This window comes from Molothrus ater, chromosome 10 (genome assembly GCF_012460135.2).
Source record: "Molothrus ater isolate BHLD 08-10-18 breed brown headed cowbird chromosome 10, BPBGC_Mater_1.1, whole genome shotgun sequence".
NCBI lineage: Eukaryota > Metazoa > Chordata > Aves > Passeriformes > Icteridae > Molothrus > Molothrus ater.
In genome coordinates, this window is record NC_050487.2 from 5999944 (window position 1) to 6023189 (window position 23246).

The 23246-nt window shown below is 45.4% G+C and overlaps 1 protein-coding gene across 3 annotated transcripts in view; it reads right to left on the reverse strand.

The window, feature by feature from the left end:
- MAP3K13 (mitogen-activated protein kinase kinase kinase 13) overlaps positions 1 to 23246 on the reverse strand; it is a 69476-nt gene that overhangs the window by 15759 nt on the left and 30471 nt on the right. For 2 of the 3 annotated variants that reach the window (XM_036388522.2, XM_036388524.2), the window contains exon 4: positions 6236 to 6810. In XM_036388522.2, coding sequence (XP_036244415.1) covers positions 6236 to 6737 — 502 coding nt within the window. In that variant the 5' untranslated portion in view covers positions 6738 to 6810. Of the gene's footprint in view, positions 1 to 6235; positions 6811 to 18800; positions 18839 to 23246 lie in introns of those variants that run through there. The other variant, XM_036388523.2, reaches the window with a different exon arrangement.

Below are 23246 nucleotides of genomic sequence, written 5' to 3' on the forward strand. Positions count from 1 at the left end.
GCAATTCCTCCTCTTTGGTACCCACACACATTTGTAGGGATAGTGCTGGAGAGGTCCAGTGACACTGTATAAACTGCTTCAAGAGAGCTGTACCCATCAGAACAGAAAGCCCTGTTCCCTGTCAGTCACCTTGAAATTACCTTAAATCTCACAAACAGCAGGATAAAAGGCAGGCAGCTGTTTATTTACTGTAATTCAATAAAGATCTACATTTGGAGAATAAATTATTTAGCAGCAAAGCCAACAAGTAACCCACTGATTTCTGAAATAAAAGGAAGTCACACCTGTACAGATCTCTGTTTCAGATGACTACAAAGGTTGTCTCATCCAGATTCTGAGCCTTTGGGATGTTCCCAGGGCTGCAGCTGGGATTATGCCAAAGTGTCTCATTCTGGATACTGTTATCACTGAAGGGAAACTTGTATATCCCATCTCTCTGTGGGCTGATCCCAGTTCAAAGCTCTCCCTGGGATCACTCCTGGGACAGGCAGGGCAGAGGCTGCTGTCTCCTGTGCTCCCCTGGCATGGCCATGGAAAAGCTGCTCTCCCCCAGAGCCAGACCCCAGCACTCCTCCTGCTCACTGAACTAAAAACAAAAATATTGCTCATCCCCAGCAGAAATTCCCTCCCCTTGGCAGGGCAGAGTTCAACCCCCAGCAAGATGTTCCTTCCCAGACACAAGGCTCCATGCTCATGGATCTGCTCACAGCTCTGAACACAAACTGGAATTTAAATCTTTGGACATTTAAACACTAAGAGATTTTAAATATGAAAATAATTAGATCATTAATAAAATTCATTCATTCATGATTAAATCAAGATCTGTATTTCAATTTAATTCACACATGCATCACTTCTGAAAGGAGGTGGCAAATAGAGGTGATTTTTGTGCATGTTGATGAACAGTATTTTTATATGGGCAACATCAAAACTATTCTGTTGTACTAAAATAGCTGTTTCTTTTATAGAATCATGGAATGGACTGGGGGGAAGGGATCAAGGGATCTAAAAGCCCGTCCAGTCCCACCCCCTGCCACAGGGCAGGGACACGTTCCACTATCCCAGGTGGCTCCAAGCCCTGTCCAACCTGGCCTTGGACACTTCCAGGGATCCAGGGGCAGCCACAGCTTCCCTAGGCACCCTGTGCCAGGGCCTCCCCACCCTCACAGGAAAGAATTTCTCCCAAGTATCCCATCTATCCCTGCCCTCTGGCAGTGGGAAGCCACTCCCCGTTGTCCAGAGTCTCTTTCCATCCTTACCTGTGGGAAGTCTGTCTTTCCTGTACAGGACACTGACATTCATTTCCATGAGGCATTTACAGTTTGTGAGCACTAATGGATAACTGCATCCCCTTGGAACCCTAGTTTGCTCTTAGTATTCCCTATCAGGTAATATCACCTTCCTCTAATATTCCCTCTTCAATGGCAAAGGCTGAGAGAGGCTGTAAGCAAAGTAAGCAAAAGTTCATGTGGTTCTTTCTGCAAAGTCATCTCGTGTTTATTTCAGAACACAGATGCTCTCCCATATCCCATTTGCATCCTGACTGTCAGGGGCACAATTCAGGAAAGAGGTTTCAGTGTAGTGACAGTGAAATATCCCACATCTTGGGGAATATCAAGAAGAACAAAGAGCCAAACCATAGGTAACACACAGTGCAGTAGTCAGACTCTTCTGGGCCCTAAGAAACCAGTGGGATACTTCCCCTAAATAAATTACAGTGTAATAGCAGCAGGAATTGCACAAGAACTTGCGTTTCTGAGGTGATTAAGAACCATTTGAGTAGAATGATGAGAATCTATTTCCCATGGGGAAGAAACGCAGGAGCAGCCTGAGCCATTGAACCAATCTCTTTGGAGGAAGCTTTTCCCAGCACTGGCTGCTCTCCAGCACTGGCACTGTGACAAGAAGCATCTCTGGTTTATACACAGACCCCCTCAACACAAGCACCCTCTGACAGGCACCTGCTCTCCAGGTAGACACAAAAACTCTCACAATGATGGTAAACACACAAGTTGTGAAAGGGAAGGTGAAAGCAGCTCCTGGACACAGCTTCTTAATCCAAAGGAAATGGCTGGGAAGTCTAATGAGTCTCTAGGAAACACAAACAAGTCTTGCTTTAAAGTGCTGGAGTCCCCACAATCCCAATTAAATAACTGGTAGATGCAAATTAAAGAACTGAGTGTGTCTTCCAGAAAGCACTCACCAATAGCCTTTAGAAATCAGGGTAAACAACTAGAAAAACATAGGAGGGAGGGATTTTATGGGTCAAACCCCAAGTACTTAAACCTCAGATAATCAGCTGGCACTGAACAATATAAAAGCAAACATTCCCCACAGGAATGACTCCTCACCAAGCAGTGATTGGCATCACTTGGTCAACCAGCACAGAGCCTGAGCAGCTCCCAGCTGACCAAGGCTCTGCCCAGCCCGTGTCCTGCAGGGAAGGACAGGCAGATCCCTCTTGTTGACCATTTAGGTGTCAGGAAGGACACTCAAGCAGTAATTTCTACAAGAAGATAATGCAGAATCATGTAAAAGCTCTTCTTATCTCTTCCCTCTTTCACCAAGTCACAGCCAAAGCTTCACAGGCAATATGGGCTCAAGGACATGAGACCCATGTCTTTTACTACTTGGCAACCACAACACCACCACCATGTCCCAAAGAATGGCCTGCAGGGCAGCCAAAGCAGGTGGACAGGGACACCAGGGAGCAGCAGAAAGTACCACAAAGCACCTGCAGGCAAAATAAAATTGTTTGGGTTGGAAGGGATCTTAAAGCCCATTCCCTTCCATGTCCTGCCGCAGGCAGGGACACCTCCCACTATCCCAGGCTGCTCCAAGCCCCATCCAGCCTGGCCTTGGACCAGGGATGCAGGGGCAGACACAGCTGCTCTGGAAAGCTGTGCCAGGGCCTCAGCACCCTCATAGGGAAGGATTTCTTTCTAATCTAATCTTAATCTCTCTTCTATTAGTTTAAAACCATTCCCCTTGCCCTATCACTACTTCCCCCTGTAAAAAGTCGTTCCCTCCTCTTTAAGTTCTGGAGGGCCACATGGCTGCAAATCCAAACTGGACTCCTACCCCTGTTGTTGATTCAGCCTAACACAAAGGATTACTCCTGGGTGAGGCTTTAAGTAGTTGTCTCATAAAGAAGGGAGGAAAAAATCATCTGCACAGATCCATGGCAGCAGCCCAAAGCTGTAAAGCAGCTCCCAGGGAAATGAAAAGCCACCACAATCCTCTCCCTGCTGCTGAAAGAGCCCCAGACATTTCCTCAGCCACACAGCACTTGCACAAACACAATCCATGCATCCTCTGTGCTCTTGCTATAAGACAGCAAAAATAAAAATAATCACATACATCAGTTAGTGAACTGCTGGCTTGTATGTAGCTGATGAAATGCACACAAAGATGATTTTCTGGTGGCAAGAAGCAAGAATGAGATCATCTGGAAAAGAGAACATGAATATTCTCACAAAATCCTCAAGTTTCAGCACAGAAGCAGTTTGAAAAGGTTTATCCTTGGGTAGCAGAAGTGTAGTACTGCCATTAGGGTAACAGATGTCATCAAAATAAGACAATAGAGGAGCTCCAGAAGAAAAAATAATTATTTTTTTTAAATCTTCTTTTCACTCCCCTTTCTAACAATGAAGACACTGAAAATGCAGCTCAACCACACAGCTACATATAGCTGATCCCAATTAATCCTCAGCCTTACCACATCTGTAGCCAGTTCAAATCTGCCCTTTTAGAAGGGCCTGATGCCAGCAGCAAACAGCAGAGTGCCCCTGGGTGTGTGGCTCTGAACATGCTCCCACCACAGGGAGCAGCAAGACACCCTGTGCACAGGAACGAGCTCTGTGTGCACCCTCCAGCCCCAGCACTGCTCTCAGCTGCTCCTTTTCATTCATTAGTGCTTCCATCTTTTAGTTTGGTGTGTGAGTGTCCCCAGTGGGTCACCAGAGCACAGATTGCACTGTGGGCTCCAGTGCAGCTGCTGGCCCTGCTCAATGGAAATGGGATCTCTCTGTCCCACGGGCAGCTCTCCCAAAGCCACCACTCTGAGGTGACAGGGACACACCAGCACAGGACAGCTCAGAGACAGCAGTGGGGACAGGTGTGGGACACACAGAGAATTGCTGGGAGTAGCCACTGCCACTCTGCACCTGTGGCCTTTCCTCTGAAATTTTTAGCTTCCCTTACAAACACTGAGCATCCAACCCAAAGCACTGTCACACAGACACTGCCCAATGCCTGCTCTGAATAACATCTGACTGCTCAGAACCTCCTTTTCCTTCCCAAGGGAGACTCCCCACCCAGACAGCCCTTCCAAAACTGCTCACCCTTTGTGCAATCACCCCAGCAGCCTTAATTCCCCAGGGAATTTCTGTCACTGTTTTTATTTATAGTCTGAACCACATGTGCCACACCAAATTTACAACATGCAAACAAAACACAACCAACTGTGCCAGAGAATTTCAAAGCAAGCAAACCCTTGCACAGAGAGCTGCTGTTCAGGAGACACCTGGAATGTAGAGATGCATTTCCTGCTTGCTTATGAACTAGAAACAACTGACTCTAGAAAGCTGATTTCAAGGCAAATTCATCCAACATGTTATTTAACAGCTCTGTTCCCTCATACTAGGAGCTGTTCCCTATCCCTCTGGGGTTTAGATTTGAACCACTCAGACAGGTTTCTGACCTTGTATCTTGTAATTTGTCAGTGCCAAAAAGCCATTTGATTATTACTGAGGGATGCTCAAAGGAGGCTTTGCCCCATGGTACTGCGATGGCCAGGCTGTTCCCATTTTCCATAAGCCTCAACCGTTTCAGCTCCTTAATTCTAATGACAGCTTGTTCCTTTCCCATCTGCCACCTCCCTCCCCCTGTGCTAAGGGAGAAATCAGACACCAACAGCAGAGCATACTCTGCTCTTTGGTTTTCAGTACCCCCTAAAATATATATAGAGATAGATATATAGATATATATGCAGTCAACTGGGACATCACTTATTATCAAGCTACAGATTTTATATGTATTTATACTCACATACACTTACACATTTATGCTTACACATCCAAATGGAAAAAGTATAAATATTGAAAAACATATTTCTGGAAAGACAAGTACTAAATGATATTTTAAAGAGGAAAATTACTCCTGAATGAAAAGAAATAAAACCCTTTTTAAAAGAGAAGCAATACTCCTGCTATTTGGTGGTCAACCGGGGACAGCCTGCACCTGGAGGTTCTGAAGTGGAAGTGCCTATGTCAGTGTTTTCCATCTGGCATAAAAATTAACACAGGGATTAGAAATTAACACAGGGATTGTATCAAGTACTTCAACACAATTCTTTCTGATCCCCATGCTCAGCTTAGATTCAGGCCTTGTCACAATGGCCCAAGCCATGGGGCTGAACAGGTTGTGACTCCCTCACTGTGGGAACCCAGAACATCCCTCTGGCTTGTCCAGGACGGCCAGGACCCCTGCCAGGGGGCTCAGAAGCCCTGGCACAGAGCCCAAAACACCTGTGGGTTTGATTATGACCTATGGAGCAAATTACCAACCTTACATGAAGATCTGCAAGCCACAACAGTTTAGGTAGAATAATAGTGAAGTTATCATAGGGTGGAAAAGTAGATTTTGGGGTTTCTGGTAGGGGGGTTCAGGGGGCCAGATGGAGGGAACTGGGCGTGTCCAGCCTTTCTCCGTCTTCTTCTTGGGCTCCATCTTCTGCTGTGATGTTGGCACTTACAGATTGGTTTAGAGTAGAAGCTCACTGTCTAACATAGGTGATGGGTATTGGAAAGTAATTGTAAACATTGTATATGTAGTTTTTAGTATAAAGACAAAACACCACCCCGAGGGCAGGCAGAGTGCCTGGAACTGTCCTGCTGGATGGACCTCAGCAGGACAGGAGAAAGAATTTTATAGATAAGAAACAATAAACAACCTTGAGACCGAGAAATGAAGAGCCCTGACTCCTTCAAGCGCCGGGCTGGGAAAAGAGACTTTCGAACTTTTCTCGGGGTCACTCTGATAAGCTAGAAATCCTGACACCTCACGAGCTGCCTTTGCCACACGTGATGGCTGTTGGCTCCATAGTGCAGGATTTACCCCTGGAAACCTGTGGCAGGGCTGGACAAGACAAAAACGGCCAAAAACGTGGCGAGCTGGGGAAGAGCCCAGGCTCACTTGCCTGACCCCACCCAAAGCAGCGAGTGCTTCCCCTCACCTTGCTGCTGCAGTTTGTAGTCCGTGGAGTAGGCCTTGCCTATGATGTTCCACACGGGCCGCAGGCACCCGAAGAGCCCCTCGAGGAAGCCGCCGCTGCCGCTGCCCGTCCTGTTGAACTGCACCTTCACATCGTCGCCGGCACCGTTGGTGTCGCCGTCGCCGGGGCTGCGGGTGCCCTGCGGGAGCCCCGGCTCGGGCTCGTCGTGCTCCCGCAGCTGCAGCACGCTGTTCTCGAAGTGGTCGCGGGCGTCCTCGCTGACGCTGCTCAGCACGGCCGCCGTGCCCGGGCTGCTGACGCCCTCCAGCAGCTCGGCCGGCAGCGAGCCCCGCTCCCGCACGTCCTCCAGCAGCTCCGGGGACGGGCGGCTGCCGGCGGCCGGGGGCTCCTCGGGGAACCTCCCCGAGTCCTTGTCCTCACAGAACGCTTTGCCGATGGAGCTGGGAGAGGAAGACAGGCTCAGGCGCTCCTGGGTGCTGGCCATGATGCCGTGAGTGTGCATCAAGGAGACGGCCCGACAGGGTGCTCAGAGCATCTGGAGGACACAACTCACATGTGACATGTGGGCCCAGTAGCTGAAACAAGAGGAAAAAAGAACAACTTTCAATTTTTTATTGAAGTATTTTCACTACGTGCGGTTTCACTGAGGTGAGCTGATAATTAACTAGACTTTCCAGACAGCCGCTGATACTTGGTAAATAATTACTGCCCTAAAAGAAACAAATAAATGGTTCCAACAGAAACTCCACTCAGGCAATACTCTCGGTAACATACTGCAGGAATTGCCCAGGAAACAAACACCACAATTTTATACAAGAGCCAAAAGGTCAAAATCGTGAAAGATTCTTTGCAGAGAGTTCCCATAGCATTCCCAGACTGAAGCTGGCCCCAGCTCAGCTGTGGTTTGAGTCCCACCACTGTTCCTGGGCCTGGCACAGCCCACAAGCTCAGGATCCCTCTGCAAACCCTCAACACAAGGTGTTAGAGAAATAAAGCCCGGTGATACAGGTACCTTGATTCCACCAAGGGATGGTTTGTGGCTGCTCCCTCAGAGCCCCACCTAGTTATTACCATCCTGGACCTTCGACTGACCCTCCATGCCCATTGTGGCAAGATATGTTCAATTCTCTAACCACATCCAAGCCATCCTCATGAGCAAGTAAAACTTTGAGTTTCACAGAACAGCAGACCCTCCTTGCTGTTCTCCCAGCACTGCTCTCCACTTCTCCCCTGCAGGAGCTTCTGGGAGGGTGCACATAAAACAAGAGCTGGGATCCCTTTTAAGAAGTGCCTCCGTCTCTTGCTCCATGCTCCACTGAGGTCTTTTTTCCACAACCCATGGTGGTGCCACCTTCCCACAGAGCCAGGCTGATGGCTGGGGGTCATGCTGCCAGAGCTGCCCACCACAAAAACAGTTCTGGGATAGTCCCTTCTGGAGCAGGAGGCTCTAACACTGGGCCACAACAATTAAGTGAATTCAGCTTGCAACACGGAACAAAGTCCAGTTTTAAATTCCATGAGAAGCTGAGAGTGGGGCAAAAAAAATGGCCTTAACAGAAAGTACTTTGTTAAAAAGTAAGATCAGTTACAGTGGGTGCAAATTTCCAGGCTCTGCAAACAGCCATTGGAAGGAAGAAAGAGGTGGCCAGGTAGGACACAGCCAATGGCAAGGGAACAGCTCAGTGCCATGACTCCTCAGGATGAGGTCACTGCAGAGAGGAGAGATAAGCCCTTCAGCCCACAGGATGAAAAACCCTGGGCTTCAGCCCCTCTCCAGCAGCAAACAGGAACAGCCAGGAACCTGGATTACCTTCCTGTATCCTGCCTGACCACATGGGGCTTGCATAAAAGCTTTATTTAGGTTGTAAACTTTGTTCTTTAAAAGAAAGCAAAACAGCAAGTGAGGCAGAGGTTGCAGCACAGCCCAAACCAGTAGAGGAGCTGAATCAGACCCATATGGGAAGCTGGAGAGTTGGTTATTCCTGACCTGCTGGTGACCAGCACTACAATGACAATTCAGCAGCGTGGGAAGCTGCAGTGTGACCTCAGAGTACAATTACTACCAGCAGTTGTTCTATTATCACAGACTTTGTCAGAGATAAGAAGATGCTTCAGACCTGAACAGAATTTCAGAAAAACACCAGGCCAGGCCCAACTCAGTGTTCCTGGGCACAGCCCCAGCTCATCACCTAAAGTCAGGGAGTGATAAGTGATTGTTTAAACTAGAGCAAAATGTGACCACTGCACCTACAGAGAAATCTGCTTTTTGTAACATAGAATATTAAGCAATGCAAATAAAACATCAGCCAGGTATCCTGCATGAAACCCAATGTAAAGGCTAGAATTTGAGGTAACAGTGTCCCACAGTGTCTCAAATTTAAGCCTTGGGAAGTGCATTAAGGATTAAATCAGACTTGGAGGATAAAATAACTTTCCTATTATGCGACTCTCAAGAGTACACTACTACAGTGTAAGGTTTTGCTTTTACATTTTTACAGTTCTCTGCCTCTGGAATGTTTGATTGTGAAGGTTTTACAGGGAATGAAGAGCTTTTCACTACACAACTCAGCCAAGAACAAAGCCCCAGATTCAGGGATATCAGGTCTGTTTCCCCAGATCAAATTGCTTTCCCCAACACTGAGATGTTTCAAATAAAAAAAGCCTTCAGGCACAGTGTCCTGCCACTTTACATGCCCCTTTATGTGCTTCATGGGGAGAGAAGGCATATAAAAGTTATGGAATTATTCCAAACTAGCATGATACAGCCTTATTTAGGCCCTTACATAAGCAGCCTAATTTTCAGAGGTGTAGCAAACTCATTGTTTGGAGAGCATGAGACAGCAGCACTCCTTTTAAAACAACTTCCTCTCAAGCCAACTTGAAGCAAAGTGGTGCAGAAACCCTGGGAAGGGGAGAAAGTGGTTTCTGCCACACCACATCAGTGCTGACTTGTTGGGGGAAATTAATTTTTTAATTCTCTTCTATTGCAGTAAATTCTGCAATGTGCAATCTCTTGCTTTAGCAAAATATTATTTAATCCAATGAAATTAGGCTGGTTTAGATCTCACCATCTCTTGAAACAAGAGAAGAAGAGCATTTCCCAAGTTCTATTGTCATAGTTTATGTTATTCTTTTAGTCATAGTACCAAAAGGCTGAGATTTTTCATGTTGACCTCTTCCCAATAAAAGAAAAGGCAAATAAAAACATTTTCTTAAAAGTTTTAGGTTTCATTATATCCAAACTGCCATTCAGGATGTACTCATAAGGGCATGTAGAGCCAGGACAGGGTGGAATGGCCTTCAGCTGAAGGAGGGCAGGTTTAGCTTAGATATTAGGAAGAAATTGTTCTCTGTGGAGGCAGGGAGGCCCTGGTACAGGCAGTGTCCAAGGCCAGGCTGGACAAGGCTTGGAGCAACCTGGGATTGTGGAAGGTGTCCCTGCCCATGGCAGGGGGTGGGACTGGATGGTTTTTCAAGTCTCTTCCAACACAAAGCAGCCTGGGATCCCATGTCTATGATCTGCATGTGCATCATGAGCTTTCCCAGGGAAAGGCCTGGCCAAGGCTGTGCTATTTCCATCCGAGTGATGCTCCTGCTGCAGCAGCCTCCCAGTCAAAAGCTGGAAGCTCCATGTGTGGGAGGACTGTGCATATTTAAGAGATTGAGATTTCACAAAGTGCTGTTGCACACACTGACTTGAAGGCAGACCCTCAGATTTGAACTGTTTTGATGAGTTCATGCACTCTGCACTAACAAATTTCTTTTCTGTCTGGAAGGAGATTCGAGGCTCGATGTAATTTTGTACAATCACAACTTCTCATAAATGACTCCATTTCTATCAAAAGTATTTTTTCCAGGCAAAATCCCACCACCCTCAGACAAGAGGAGCGTGAAATGCACCTCTTCTCAAAAGAGTGAGGCTGCTCCTCAACATGTCAGACAGCCCAAAATTCAGTCTGAAACTACAGATAAGTGAGAGTTTACCTGAATCACCAAGTGGGTGAATGAGCTACCAAGGCACCCTCTCACCTTGCCTGATATTGTGCCTGTCCAAGGAAAGAGCCATCCAGGAAGCGTCCTCACACTCCCCCAGAGCCACCAAGGCATGTGGCTGCCTATGCAAGTTCAGTATTCCCAAGAGTGTCAACACAATGGTCAGGTTTGCAGCTGAGTTAAGCCAATGCCTTGTGTGAACCATTACTGAAGCTCCTCCTCTAAAGTTTCTCCTTTAAAGACCTATGCTAAAAATTGAGTGGCAAATCAGACACAGCATTCCAGACAGCACACAAACCCAACCAAACAACAAGTCAGTGTGCTGGAAAGGTGGTGTAAGCTCAGAGGCCACCATTCAGCCTCGTGACAGCCCAAGTCTCCAGTAACACTACGTTTGCTTCCTTGAATGCTATTTCTTTCTTAGCCAGTGAAGCATAATCTCTGCTTGCACTTGCAACATGCAAAGGGAATAAAAGCAATTGTCTGACCCATGTTTAGGGCTGAAGCAGAGCTGCTGGCAGAAATTATCCAGCTGGGACATGGAACTACCACAGACAGAGGAGATTCCTGCCCAGATCATTACTTACAGCCAAGCCCTGCAGTTCCCTTGCTTCTTCCTGGTACCCAGTGTGATTTCCTGCTGGCTGCAGTGGGCACAACAAGGTAACTGCACATCTCCTCACTGATAACACAATTGGAATTTATGGGTGTGTCATCTCAACTAGTGGCTTGTGACAAAGCTTTAAAAATGTTCTAAAATCTAACAAAACCACAAAAAGCATATCTATAAGGCACAGACATCATGTTCTCCTGCCTCTTGTGACTCTCTCTCAGATTCTACAGGGAATTTTCACAACACATTGAAGCACAGTCCTCTCCCATTGCTGTACAACTCCAGCACAGGAACAACTGAGAGTTGCTGAATTGGCAAGTCCCAGAGCTTTTGTTGTCACTTCTGACCTTTGGGGGTGGTTTTACTATACAGGATTTCAACAGACTTTCTTTCCTGGTCTCCTGATGAAGAAAATATTACATGAATGGATTAGATACTCCTCTTCTGACACATGTTTTACCTTACTTGGAATATAGGTTTGTGTTCTGCATGGTTGCTTTGAAAACAAAAAGTAGAAGCAGATTTATCAATAGAGAATGAGTTACATATCACCAAAAGGCAAACTCTTTGTTTTCAGGAGGGTTGATTTTTTTTAAAGTTACATTATTACATTAATTAATTACATTACATTTTTATAAGTTGCATTATCTGTTTTGTTAGGTTATAAAAAAAGAAATCCCACTATGAAGCATGCCCACATTAACTTGGTATAACCCAGCCCAGGCTATAGGCAAAGCTTTAAGCCAACTATGGAGTAGCCCAAGCAAAAGCCTGGGTGTTTTTAAGCCATCAATCTCCTTCTCAAGACACTGCTCCTTCAAGGAAGAACATTTCTTCCCTTCTTACTCCCACATGAATGCCCAGCCACAACCCAGCCTTATCTTTAAATAGTACAATTACATAGCCAAAACATCATCAATGGCTGATAAAACAAGTGAAAATTCTTCATCTGACCCAGCTGAGACTTCCTGTTGCTACAATATCTCTGTTTATGTTTATGCATATAAACATTTCCTTACAACCAACAGCATGTTTACCTGGGAAAGTTAAGACTTGTCACATTGGCTTTTTTGTGCTTTACACTGCTCCTTCAGGTTGTCAGATAAACACTACAGTACTTCTGCACCTCCTGCAGAATCCTGACTTGAGCACATACTGTTGCTTCCTCTCTCCAATAAATATTTGGATGCCATGTTAACATAAGACAACTTTCTTCTGCAGACACCATAATCCTCACCTGAGTGATGCAGTAGCAACTGCTTAGAGCTCACAACTATAATAATCATCATCATTTTAAAACATTAATAAAATATTAAGATAACCATGGGCATTAAGCACGTGAGACCACAGACATGTAACTATGTTGTGTGTAGTCTCTGTTATCACAAAAAAACCCTGACTTTGTGATAATTTAATTTAGCTTTTCAATATATTCCATCTATCTGAAAACAGAGATATATCATTTTTTGAAAAGCGATTTTAGTTGTGCTATCCTTTTGTCTGTGGCTGTACCAGTGAGAAAGAGAACCCTGTCCAGCTCAGTGGCCTGAACCTTTCTGACAATGACAAAAATAGCAGCATGTACCAGCCAAGAAACACCCTAATGGCTGAACTCCTGCTCTGTGCAGGGCCAGCTGCAGGTTTGCTTCGCACCTTGCACACCCCAAGCAGGCCTGCCTGAGGAGAAAGAAGTGGCACCTGGGCTGCAGCAATGGGATGAAGCCACAGAAGCTCAGGAGGTCCATCCATGCCCCTTTCCTGCTGCAGAGCCAGGGGAAGGGTGTGCAGGCAGGCAGAGCTGCCCCCAGCAGTGCCACCAGCTGCCCTGCTCACAGCACACTGGGCTGGGGCTGTGCCTCTGCACACAAAGCACTGGGCCTGTCTGGGCAAATGGGCCAAGGAATTTCTTAACCAGAACACCTCAGCAAACACTGGGCTGTGGCAAGGAGTTTTGTAGCTTAACTCTGTGTTGTAGAAGGTAACACCAGCCCTTCTTCACTTTGCATGCCTTTAATTCCTTCATTTCTTGGAACAGCCAGTTGTTCACTGCTTCAGTGGCACCTGAACATATTATCTCTAATTCCAGCTGTGATTTTAAAAATTATCCCATCCTCCAACTCCAACATTCTTTCTCAAGTCTAACAATTCTCACTTGACCTTCTCACTCTCCCTATGAAACTTGCTCTGAGTCTTTGATCACCTCTTTCCCATTTCTCCTGTATCACCTTAAAGTTATAGAACATAGAATCACAGAATAGTTTGAGTTGAAAAAAGCTATAAAAACCTTAAAATTCATGGGCAGGGACACCGTCCACTAACCCAGGTTGTTCCAAGCCCCACCCCAACCCGGCCTTGAACGTTTCCAGGAAAGGGGCAGCTTCTCTGGGTAGTTGAGGAAGTCAGACCACAGCCAGGATTCCCAAAAAGGACAGAATGCCACAGAAATGCACAAAGGCACAATGGTCATTTTGGCTCCTCAGGATGCTGAGCTAACTTCCATGGGTCTCTTACTACCTAAGATCTCATTACTGAGCAGAAAAAGCTATGTCAGAGCCTAATTCTGGCTGTTGAGACTGATATTAAGACTGAATTGTGCTTAATCAACACTAAATTGAACTGATATTTTATCATCCAAGTTCACTGGAGGCTTCCACTACTCCCTGCAGGTGGCCTCCATAGTTATTACCCTCAACACCTTCCTTGTGAAGTCTCACAGCCTAAACAGAATATTCCTAAAATATCTGGATAAGGGAAGAAAAGGTGGGAAGAGTATGAGTAGAGCCATCTCCAAAGCAGAGAAAAATGTTTTAACATTACCATCCTTTTATCCCTACTCTTATTCCGTATCATTTAACCAGTAATCTGTCTGCCAGCCTGGTGTCTCAGTTATTTAATAGCTGTTTAGCCTCTTTAAGAGCCTCTGGTAAGTATTCCTGCCAAAATCCCAACAGACTGTATCAACCAGATCCCCCTTCCTACCATGCTCCTGTCTCCTCCAAAGATATTTAATAGATTTCCAAAGCAGACTTCACCTTAAAAGAACTGAAGAACTGGGGACTCTTATCCCCACATGCAATGTGTGCATCTGCCCTGGCTCTCAGCATAGGAATGAATTTCTACCTCCAGCACCATGCGACAAATGTTTCACTAGAACCTCCTTCAGCATAAGGTCACAAATTTGTGGGGGGTGGTGAAGCTGTGCTTGATTTGGAAAGAGAAATCAAACATCCACTTCTTTTATTTTTTCAAAAGGAATTTAAAAAAAAAAGCAATAAAAGTTCCTCTTGGTGAGGAAGAGACACAAAGAGCCCATCCAGCCTCCTGTGAGTGCAGGGAGACCTCTCGGTGGCAGGGAGAGCACGTCCTGCTCCACCTGGCAGCCCTGCCAGCGCCGGCTGGGAAATAAGCACCTTACGTAACGGCGTATTTTCAGCACTACACACAGAAATGCTGCCTCTACCCTGCAGAAGGTATTTTTGGATCTGCTAAAATGCTACTGTGTTCTTCCAGGGCTTTGCATTCTTCTGCTCAGAAATTGCATAATCTGATGCCATAGGAAATAAGTGGTGTTGCATAATGACTCTTGTATTGGCTGCAGGGACCAGGGACTGCCCGTTCCTGCTGGAGAGCAGCCCTGCTCTGAGCCCAGGTGCTTGGGGAGAAAGGGGAACCCACAGCCACCTGCCCCTGGGGAGCAGGGGAACACAGCAAGGACCATGCAGGTACCTCACAAAAATCAGGGTAACTAAGTCACCCATTTGCTCTTTGTTCCCCTCCCCATGGCTGCTGCGTGCACACAGGGAATACCAGCAGCCCCACACACCATCTCACCACTGACACTCTCCACCACAGGCCCATCAGAAACACTGGAAAACATTCAGCTGGGATAAAGACAGACTAAATGCTGATCAGCCTTTTATACTATGGAATTACTACTGAAATTTGTCTCAGACTAAAATGTAGAAATGACCTTAAGTTACACTCTTCTCTTTCACCTTTCTAGCTGTCTCCATAGTAGGAAACAACTTTTCAAACCCAGTCACAGGCTTCAGGCTCTGTTCTCTTCTCTTCATCCTTCCCAGTTCTGTACTTTTACCTCATTGACAATCCCCATGCTATTATCGATCCATATGTTATTATATTACTATATAATTACTACATGTTGTCATATTACTATATAATTACTATATGTTATTACTATTACTGCACAACAACAAGAGATTTAAGGATTCAAACTGAAATATTTTACAACAACAAACGCCAGTAAAATTTCCAGTTTAGTTCACAGAGGCCTTACAGCCTCACATTTCCATATTAAGGCACTAAATGTTCCAGTCCTATCAACAAACAATATCTTGGAATTTCCCCCCCTTACAGAACTGTAACACCCTATTTTCCTCCAAAGAGTAGCATTAAAATTAATTAATGTCTGAAAGATCTTTGAGGATGAAGATCAATATCACAGTGCTGCTTTCAGGAATCCAGTGAATGAATCAAAGTCTCACTTTAATTCACGTGAGGTGTCAGACTGGTCTCAGGTAAACTCGTTCACTCCCACGCTTGTTTTTATTTTTATAGTAGATATGAATTATTCAACATTTGCAAAGCACATTCAACATGTAAATGCTACTCACACAAACTTCTCAGGACTAAGAGCTTATGTGCTTCACACCCAGGACTAAACTCAACAGCTGTCCATGAAAGTACAACAATTCCTGGGGTAGGGGCAGTGCTCTGGCCCCTGTCACCCCACACCAGGTCCATGCCTGGGTGTACCTGCTGGGAAGGGGAAGGACACTCAAAATCCAGCTGGCAGATCTGGGAAGGGAAATGACAGCAGTACTAAGTTGTATTTAGCAAGCACCATACACACAAAGAGGATTACTCCTTGACAGAGGCAGCACAATGCCCTGCTCAGGAGCCTCTTGTAAGCCTGTATTAGTGACAGTGCAGGGTTAGAGGTGTGAGCCTGCTCCACTACAGCTCTGTGTGCTGCTAACACACAAACAACACTGACCTGGGCCTGCTCCTGAGGCCTGGCACAGCTCCTGCCACCCAACCCTGCAGAGACCAGCACTCAGCACACCCCAACTGGACCACTCTTGGGCTGCAGCTGATGGCTCAACACCTGAGGATCTCCTCAGGCCCAGAAGGACAGTGAGGCTGGACTTCCCGTGTTTCAGCAGGAGAGTCACAGCTGTACAGCCACATTACTGATTTGGGTGTCCTCCAGAAGGTAACAGAGATGGGGGACAGGACAAGCATCACTGGAATGAACAGAATGTCTGCACAGAGACCTCCATTCCTCCAGCCCACCAGCCTCTCAGCCCTGCCAGGACTTTCTCCTTCCTTCCCTCCCAGCACCTCGGTGCTATGTTACCAACAGCTCCAGAAGGAACAGCACCAACAATCACAACTTCACCAGAGGGTTGTAAATCACAGACTTTACACAGACAAATCTGCTCTTCCTCCTGGCCTGCACCCAACTGTTGCCAAAGCCTTTGAACCCCCTCCAACCACCAACTTCTCAGCTGAAGTTGTAGCAGGGAGAGAGCACAAAGGTCAAAGCACACACTGAGTATTTACAGGGGTGGGAGTAACTACACACAGAGCTGCTGCTCCTGGCCCAGCCATAGCTGCCAACTTGGTATTCAGCCCTAAGTAGTCTGTGTTTTGGGTGAAACATTTATACCCCACTACCCAAGAGATGAGACAGATTTGCTGCAATGACACAAAACAGGAGCCTACAAAAGCCTCTGCACGGGATGTATTTTTGCCAAGGAGGGATAAAAGACAAAGTCCCATAAGCTGGACAGAGCTTGGTGAAGTGCCAAACTCCTGAGAGCTTCAGAGGTAACACTTGCCTCAGTTGACTCATTTAGATTCAGTTATGGCTGAGAACTCACTGGAAGTTGTACAAGCAGTGAACCTCCTGCTGCCTTCCTCCACTAAGACCTCAGGTCAGAGCTTGGCTAAAAGGCTCAATGCACCTTCCCCTGCCTGCCCTGGCCCCAAGGACCAGAGCTGAAGGGCAACTAGCACTGATTTAAAATCTGTTCACACAAGCCATGCCAGATTTATTTTTATCTATTTTTAAAAAGTTTTATTTTATAACTCTGCCATTTTGAGAAGCCCTACCCTCGAAAATCCACTACCCACATCTCAACTACAGACAGCCTGGAACAGGTACCAGGCAGGAACAACTCAAGCCTAATCAGTCACCATCTCACATTTGCAATTAAAAAAATCCTGAGAAAACAGGAAATACTTAAAACTTTTCTTATTCTGCCACTGCTTAGAGCAGACCCCTGTTTAAATAACTTGTAATTGTGAAAGGTCTTACCTAGGGAGAGATTTTCAAATAAACCATTACTCAATTTTCTGATCCACTGGAGATAAGCAACTTACCTAGTCTTTACAATAGGAGATGAAAAAGGGAGGTTGAAAATGCAACCAAAAAGCCCCCAAACAGGATTAAACCCAAGTTCACCTATAGCTGGGGAACAGTGGGAGTCCCTACCATTTATTCTGTGCTAGAAGTTACTTGCTAATTCCAGGCACAAGGGTCAAAATGAATGCTAGCTATAAATTTAACTATCGGGCAGCAGGGGACAAAGACAAATCTGAATGACAGGACTGCTCCAGATCAAAGACTCAGACTGAAGGCCCCAAAGACAGAAAACAAAACTGGTGTTAGAGCAAAACAAACAAACAAACAAAACCCCCACTACATCAAAATCTGGATTGATTTGTGTTTCTCAGCGGAAGGCTGTCACAGACAGAGTTCAAAGGGCTGCCTCTCTCTAGAAACAAAACCCGTATACATTCATTCAGGAGCACAACAAAAAGGGTAGTGACAAAAACTTTTAAACCCATGACAACTCTACCCTCCCCATTCTAGGGTATCCCAAGGTGTCTGTGGCTACCCACACAGCAGGTACTGTGGAAAGTGCCCACATTTCCAGCCAGACTGACTGCATCTCTCTCCTTTCAAACATTTTCATGTTTTCTCCCTCAAAATTATTGATCCAAACACATTCCTTCATCTTCTTCTACTGAACAGATTGCCTACTGCTAAAATCAGTATATCCAAACACATGGGCCTGATGTCATCTTTCTCCAGATCTACTTAAAATATCCCATTTTTCATTTACTTAAGGGAGACATGTGGTTTGATATGATTAAGCTACTGCAGCACCTAAACCACCCCCCAAAACAAAAATAAAGAGGAGCTCTTCTTTTCATTGGGAGAAAACATGACATCATGCCCATTCAGGTGAGCAGGAATATGACAAATCTTGCCCCAGTGAACAGTATCGTTAACTGCAAAGGTACTCCCAGCTCCCTCGTTTATTAGGAAAATGAGGGGTGAAAATTGTGTTCAGCACATCAGAGACAGCTCAAACTGCTATTTTCAATAATACAGGAGCAAATTCCTACCCAGCTGACTGAAAGAAAAACACACCTCCTTCATCTCAGAAATAAAATTAAATTATTTAACACTGTAACACACAAGAGGAATTGTCTGATTAGCCCACAAGGAAAAAAAATTACAATTCCCCAGAAAAGCAAAAATTACAATTCTGCCTCTTTACACTGTCTAGTAATTCTTAAGTCATTGGATATAAATGGAATATACAAGCATTCTCCATTGCCATTCCCTTCCCCTTTAAAAGGGGGGCACAAGAAGATAACGTGCAAAATTGCAAGTGAAAAATGTCCAGCACACCGACAGGCAAAGGCCAGGCCAGCTCTCAGATTCATATGCAGTGATGGATAAATTAAGGTTTCACGTTTCCTCTTCCCTTTCTCAGCATCATTTTTTCAGCCCTTTCCCATCACAAATGCAACATCCATCTGTCCTTCCGAAATAAATGGCGAGAGGGGAGCGCTGACCATGAAACACCACACACAAACACACACCCCTCACAGAAACACACTTCCCCCTCAAATACTCACAAGGATGAAGATTTCCTATGTGATGCTCCATTTTCTTGTTTTAAAAAGATGGAAGGCAAAAAAAAAAAAAAAAAAGGCAAAAAAAAAAAGGCAAAAAAAAAATAAAAAGGAAGTGTTGCAAAATAAAAGGAAATTCCACCCACACAATCCTGCAGCCTGCTGCAAAGAAGCACCGAGCGTGCTGACGTCACGGATTCATGAATGGATGGAAACGGGGCTGGATGGAGCCCGGCGGGGGCTGCGCACCGGCAGCGCGGCCGGCAGTCCCCGCCCGCTCCGGGCACCGCCGGCAGAGCCCCCGAGCGGCGCCGCCGGGCCCGGGCATCTCCGCGGCCGCGGTGCCCGCCGCTGCCGGGAGCAGCCCCGCATCCAACAGCAGCCATCTGCCGCGGGAACCGAGCGCGTTCGGCAAGCAGAAAAGGAGTTCGCCGCCGCCCCGGCTTCTTACGGGATTACAAACCACGCGGATTATTATTAAAATAACTAAATATAAACACGGACAGGGAGGAAGGAGCCGGGAGAACAATAGGAGGCTTGTGTTTGATTAGCGATGCAAAAGCACCAGTAAAATAAAAATAGGAGCATTAACAAAATCCCACATTCGGCTCCAGTCAAACATTCCCGGCAGCAGGAGGACAAGCTCTCAACCCCAGTGAGGTCTGGGAACAAAGATCAGAGCAGGCAGAGTTTCACTCGGGCTATGTAAGGCATGGGGGGCACATCACCCACTCCCATTTCCACCCCTGTGCCAATCCCAAACCAGTGGGATCCACTTCACTGTGCAGAACATCCAAATCTTTGGCAGAGTCCTGGTAACCACCTGCAAGAGCAGCTGTGCAGCTGGATATGGACAGGGAAGGAGCACAAGTTGTGCCAATCCCAGTGCCAATCCCAAACCAATGCGATACACTGCACTGTGCAGAACATCCAAATCCTTGGCAGAGTCCTGGTAACCACCTGCAAGAGCACCTGTGCTTCACCTGGATATGAAGAGGGAAGGAGCACAAATTCTGCCAATCCCAGTGCCAATCCCAAACCAGTGGAATACACTTCCCTGTGCAGATCAGAGGCAAGGAGACCAAAATCTCTGGCAGAGTTCTGGTAACCACCTACAAGAGCAGCTGTGCTTTACCTGGATATGGACAGGGAAGGAGCACAAGTTCTGCCTTCTTTTTGTACCTTTGAAACATGAGGGAAGGAATGGAGGGATGAGCATGACAAGGAATGAAGGTGAAGGTTTGAAGGATAACCTGGGCTTCAAGCTCTGCAATTGCACCATCTCAGAGTTGACCAGAATTCATCAATTTGGCCTCAAACTCCTTCTGAACAATTCGCAGCCTCAAAATTATTAAGAGACAGAATTCCCATATTTTCACCACACCATTTCCTCACCACTAGGAAGCAATTACGCCAAAACAGGGTGTCCCAAAACTTACTCTGGTGGAACACATCTGAAAATAATGTCTGAGACAATCCTACCTTTCCTTATGGAAAGTGGGTAACATCCCAAAATTAACCAGGATGTAACAACAAGACAGATCGGGGTTGAAAAACCAAGGATTTTGTGCCTACTTGATCTCATGTGAACAGCACCACTTCTGCAGAGAGGGGAGGAGGGCTTGGATTTTGGACTGTGGTTTCTGAATTGAGATTTATAAATCTGGCTAGGGAAAATGAAAAGGAATGCAAATTTCTTATTACCTACTTTCAAGATCAAAGAAACCACAAATTTAGTTTTGCTTTAGAAATATCTCTTCTTTAAGAGCTAAAAGTCACCAAAGCACAAGATTTCTGCTCAGGCAGCATCACTGCTGCAGCCTGAGCACTCCTGTACCCAAGGGGAAGCAGGAGTGGTGGGATAGAGACATCTCCAAAGGGATCACTCTCTGTGCCCCATTTCAAATCCCAGCTGCACCTGCTTTGACTCCCTGCCTTGCCCTCCAGAGCCCAGCACTCAGCTTTCCACTACCAAGAGACAGAGACAGCTTCCAGATTTCCCTGGCATTTTCAAAACAGACAAAAACATGAATTTACTTTCTTACCCTAAAGGGATCAATTCAGGAACTAGAAGGGGGAGTACAGTAGCACATGCAAGAAGTGGAAGAAGAGGAGAAATATTGCTATAGAATAAGAAAAGTCAGAATAAAAATAAAAGGAAATAATTTTCAGAGATTTCCAAGGGTTAATTGCAGTGACATTTATTAAAAAAAAAATGCAGCAGAGAAAATAAGTGGGAACAAAGCCCCAGGAGGACTCCAGGAGAAGAAAAGAGTTTGTGCATAGAATTTCATATTTTTTTGTCCATGGTGGTTTGGTTCAGTATCCCAACGCTTGATTTCATCTATACCTCAATGGCTCAGGTTAAAATTTTTAAACACAAAGGTCCTGAATTTAATACAAGGTAATGCCTTAAATCATTGTGAAACAAAAAATCAATCCACATTGTCCTAAAATTGATGGCTGCTACACGATTATGTTGTGTTGCAACCAGGTAAGTATTTTCATAGTATACATTACACAGCTCCTTTGATCAGTAACTAAGTTGATCAATATTAAGAAAGAGAAATTATTCTCCTCTCACTCAGACAAAATCATTGGTAAAAGCAGGGAACTCAAGTATCAGATGCCAAATATAATTTGGTTCAGTATTAAAGTGAAAACAGAGGAAAAAATGTACTATATACAACAAAGGTATAAGATACTAAAAATCCAAAGTTCTTAAGGGACCACAAGAGTGCCAGTGAAAAATTGACAGGCAACAGGATTTCTGAAAGAAATTATGGGCAACCAAGTAACTAAACTAGTAGAAGAAATACCAGGCTAAACTGATGGCAATGGGTGCAAAAAGAAAGCTAAAAGTATTTTTAAAACTAACTAGTTTACCATATTTGAAAAATACAAGATAATTAAGTATTTCCAAGCCAATTAATAACTAATAGGAATGTTATACAGCATCTGCTAGGCATAACATTTCTAGTTGGCACATCCTATTGATTTGAGCCCAGTCCTAAAATAATCATTTAACAAGTTCTCCAATCCCGTGACCTTCAATTTTAATAAATTGGTGAACAACTAAAATTGCAGAAGACTGAAATACCAATATTATGCCAATACTCAAAAATAGCATACGGTGTTATTTGTAGGCCTTGGCAACTTGGGAAGAAATCCTAAGCCAGCCTTGGACAAGGAAGGATGGTTCTGCTGCCCTGGACCAAGGGCTGAGTTGTCCCAGGATCCTGCCTCTGCCAGTGGCCCATGGCAGCCACCCAGGGAAGCACAAACCCAAAGCACACACTCAATGCTTCCCCTGGCATATTCCTCTGACAGCAGCAGCAAATTAGAAAAGAGATGGGAGTGACTCAAAGGTTAATTTCACAATTATGCAGCACTTAGGCTGTTAATAAACCTACTCAGCACACACTTGGAGGTACAGGAGGGACTGCTCTGTGAAAAGTTCCTACCTGGATGAGTAAATAAGTGAATTGAAGCAGCAAATGATTCTCTACCAGGAAAAAGCTTGGGTGAATATTTGCATAGATAAGGTGGCATTTCATTGTCAAGTCCTAAACACCTGTGAAACCTTGAATCCACTCTTCCCAGCCCTAGACACACATCCCTTCTCTGAGTGTCCAGGAAGGAAAGAATCAGAATCACAGAATCAGATTCTTGTTTGTGCTGTCATTATGTCCAGACCTGAGCTGGTGCAGCTCACTTTTCTCTTTTGTAAGGAGCAAAGCTTCTATTTCACACCCTTCCAAAGGTGCTGTTTACAGAGATTTATGACTGGACCCTATCTGATGCCCCACACATTCCAGAAATATCAGTTACATGAAACTGGAATATTGTGAAAAAATTGAAAAATTGAGCATGCAACACAGTAGTATAGGGCAATTTATTTTATTATTTTTCCTTTTTTTTTGTAATTTTGTATCTCTCTTACACACTCAATAGGGCAAATACAACACAGTTGTCTCAATGGCACTTTACTAAGACCAGAAATGAAATTTATGTATTTATCACTTAGGATTTTATCCAGAATGTGCCCAGACCTGGGACTTGAGAAGTCCTCCCTGCAGCGGCAGGTGAACAAAACTGTAATTTGACAAGACCAGCATTGAGACCTGAGAAGCTTGACAAGAAGAAAAGAGAAGAAGCTCCAAAATGGGACATGTGCAACATCCAGAGAAAGGTGAGCAGCACTTCCAGTCAGGAGCCTGTTTGGAAAGGGAGGCTGTTTACAACAGAACAGCCCTGGTGATTTCAGACCCCGTTCCTGAGTCACCACAGCCCATGGCTGGGAGAGGAGTCCCACACAAATTAAGGGGTAAAACAAAGCTGGGGGTAGGTTTTGGTGCCCAATTGCTCCTCCACAAGCAAAAGGGCTGTGCCCAGAACATGGCTCAGAGCCTCTCAGATCAGAACTTGAGATGTGCCTCTGCTCTCTGA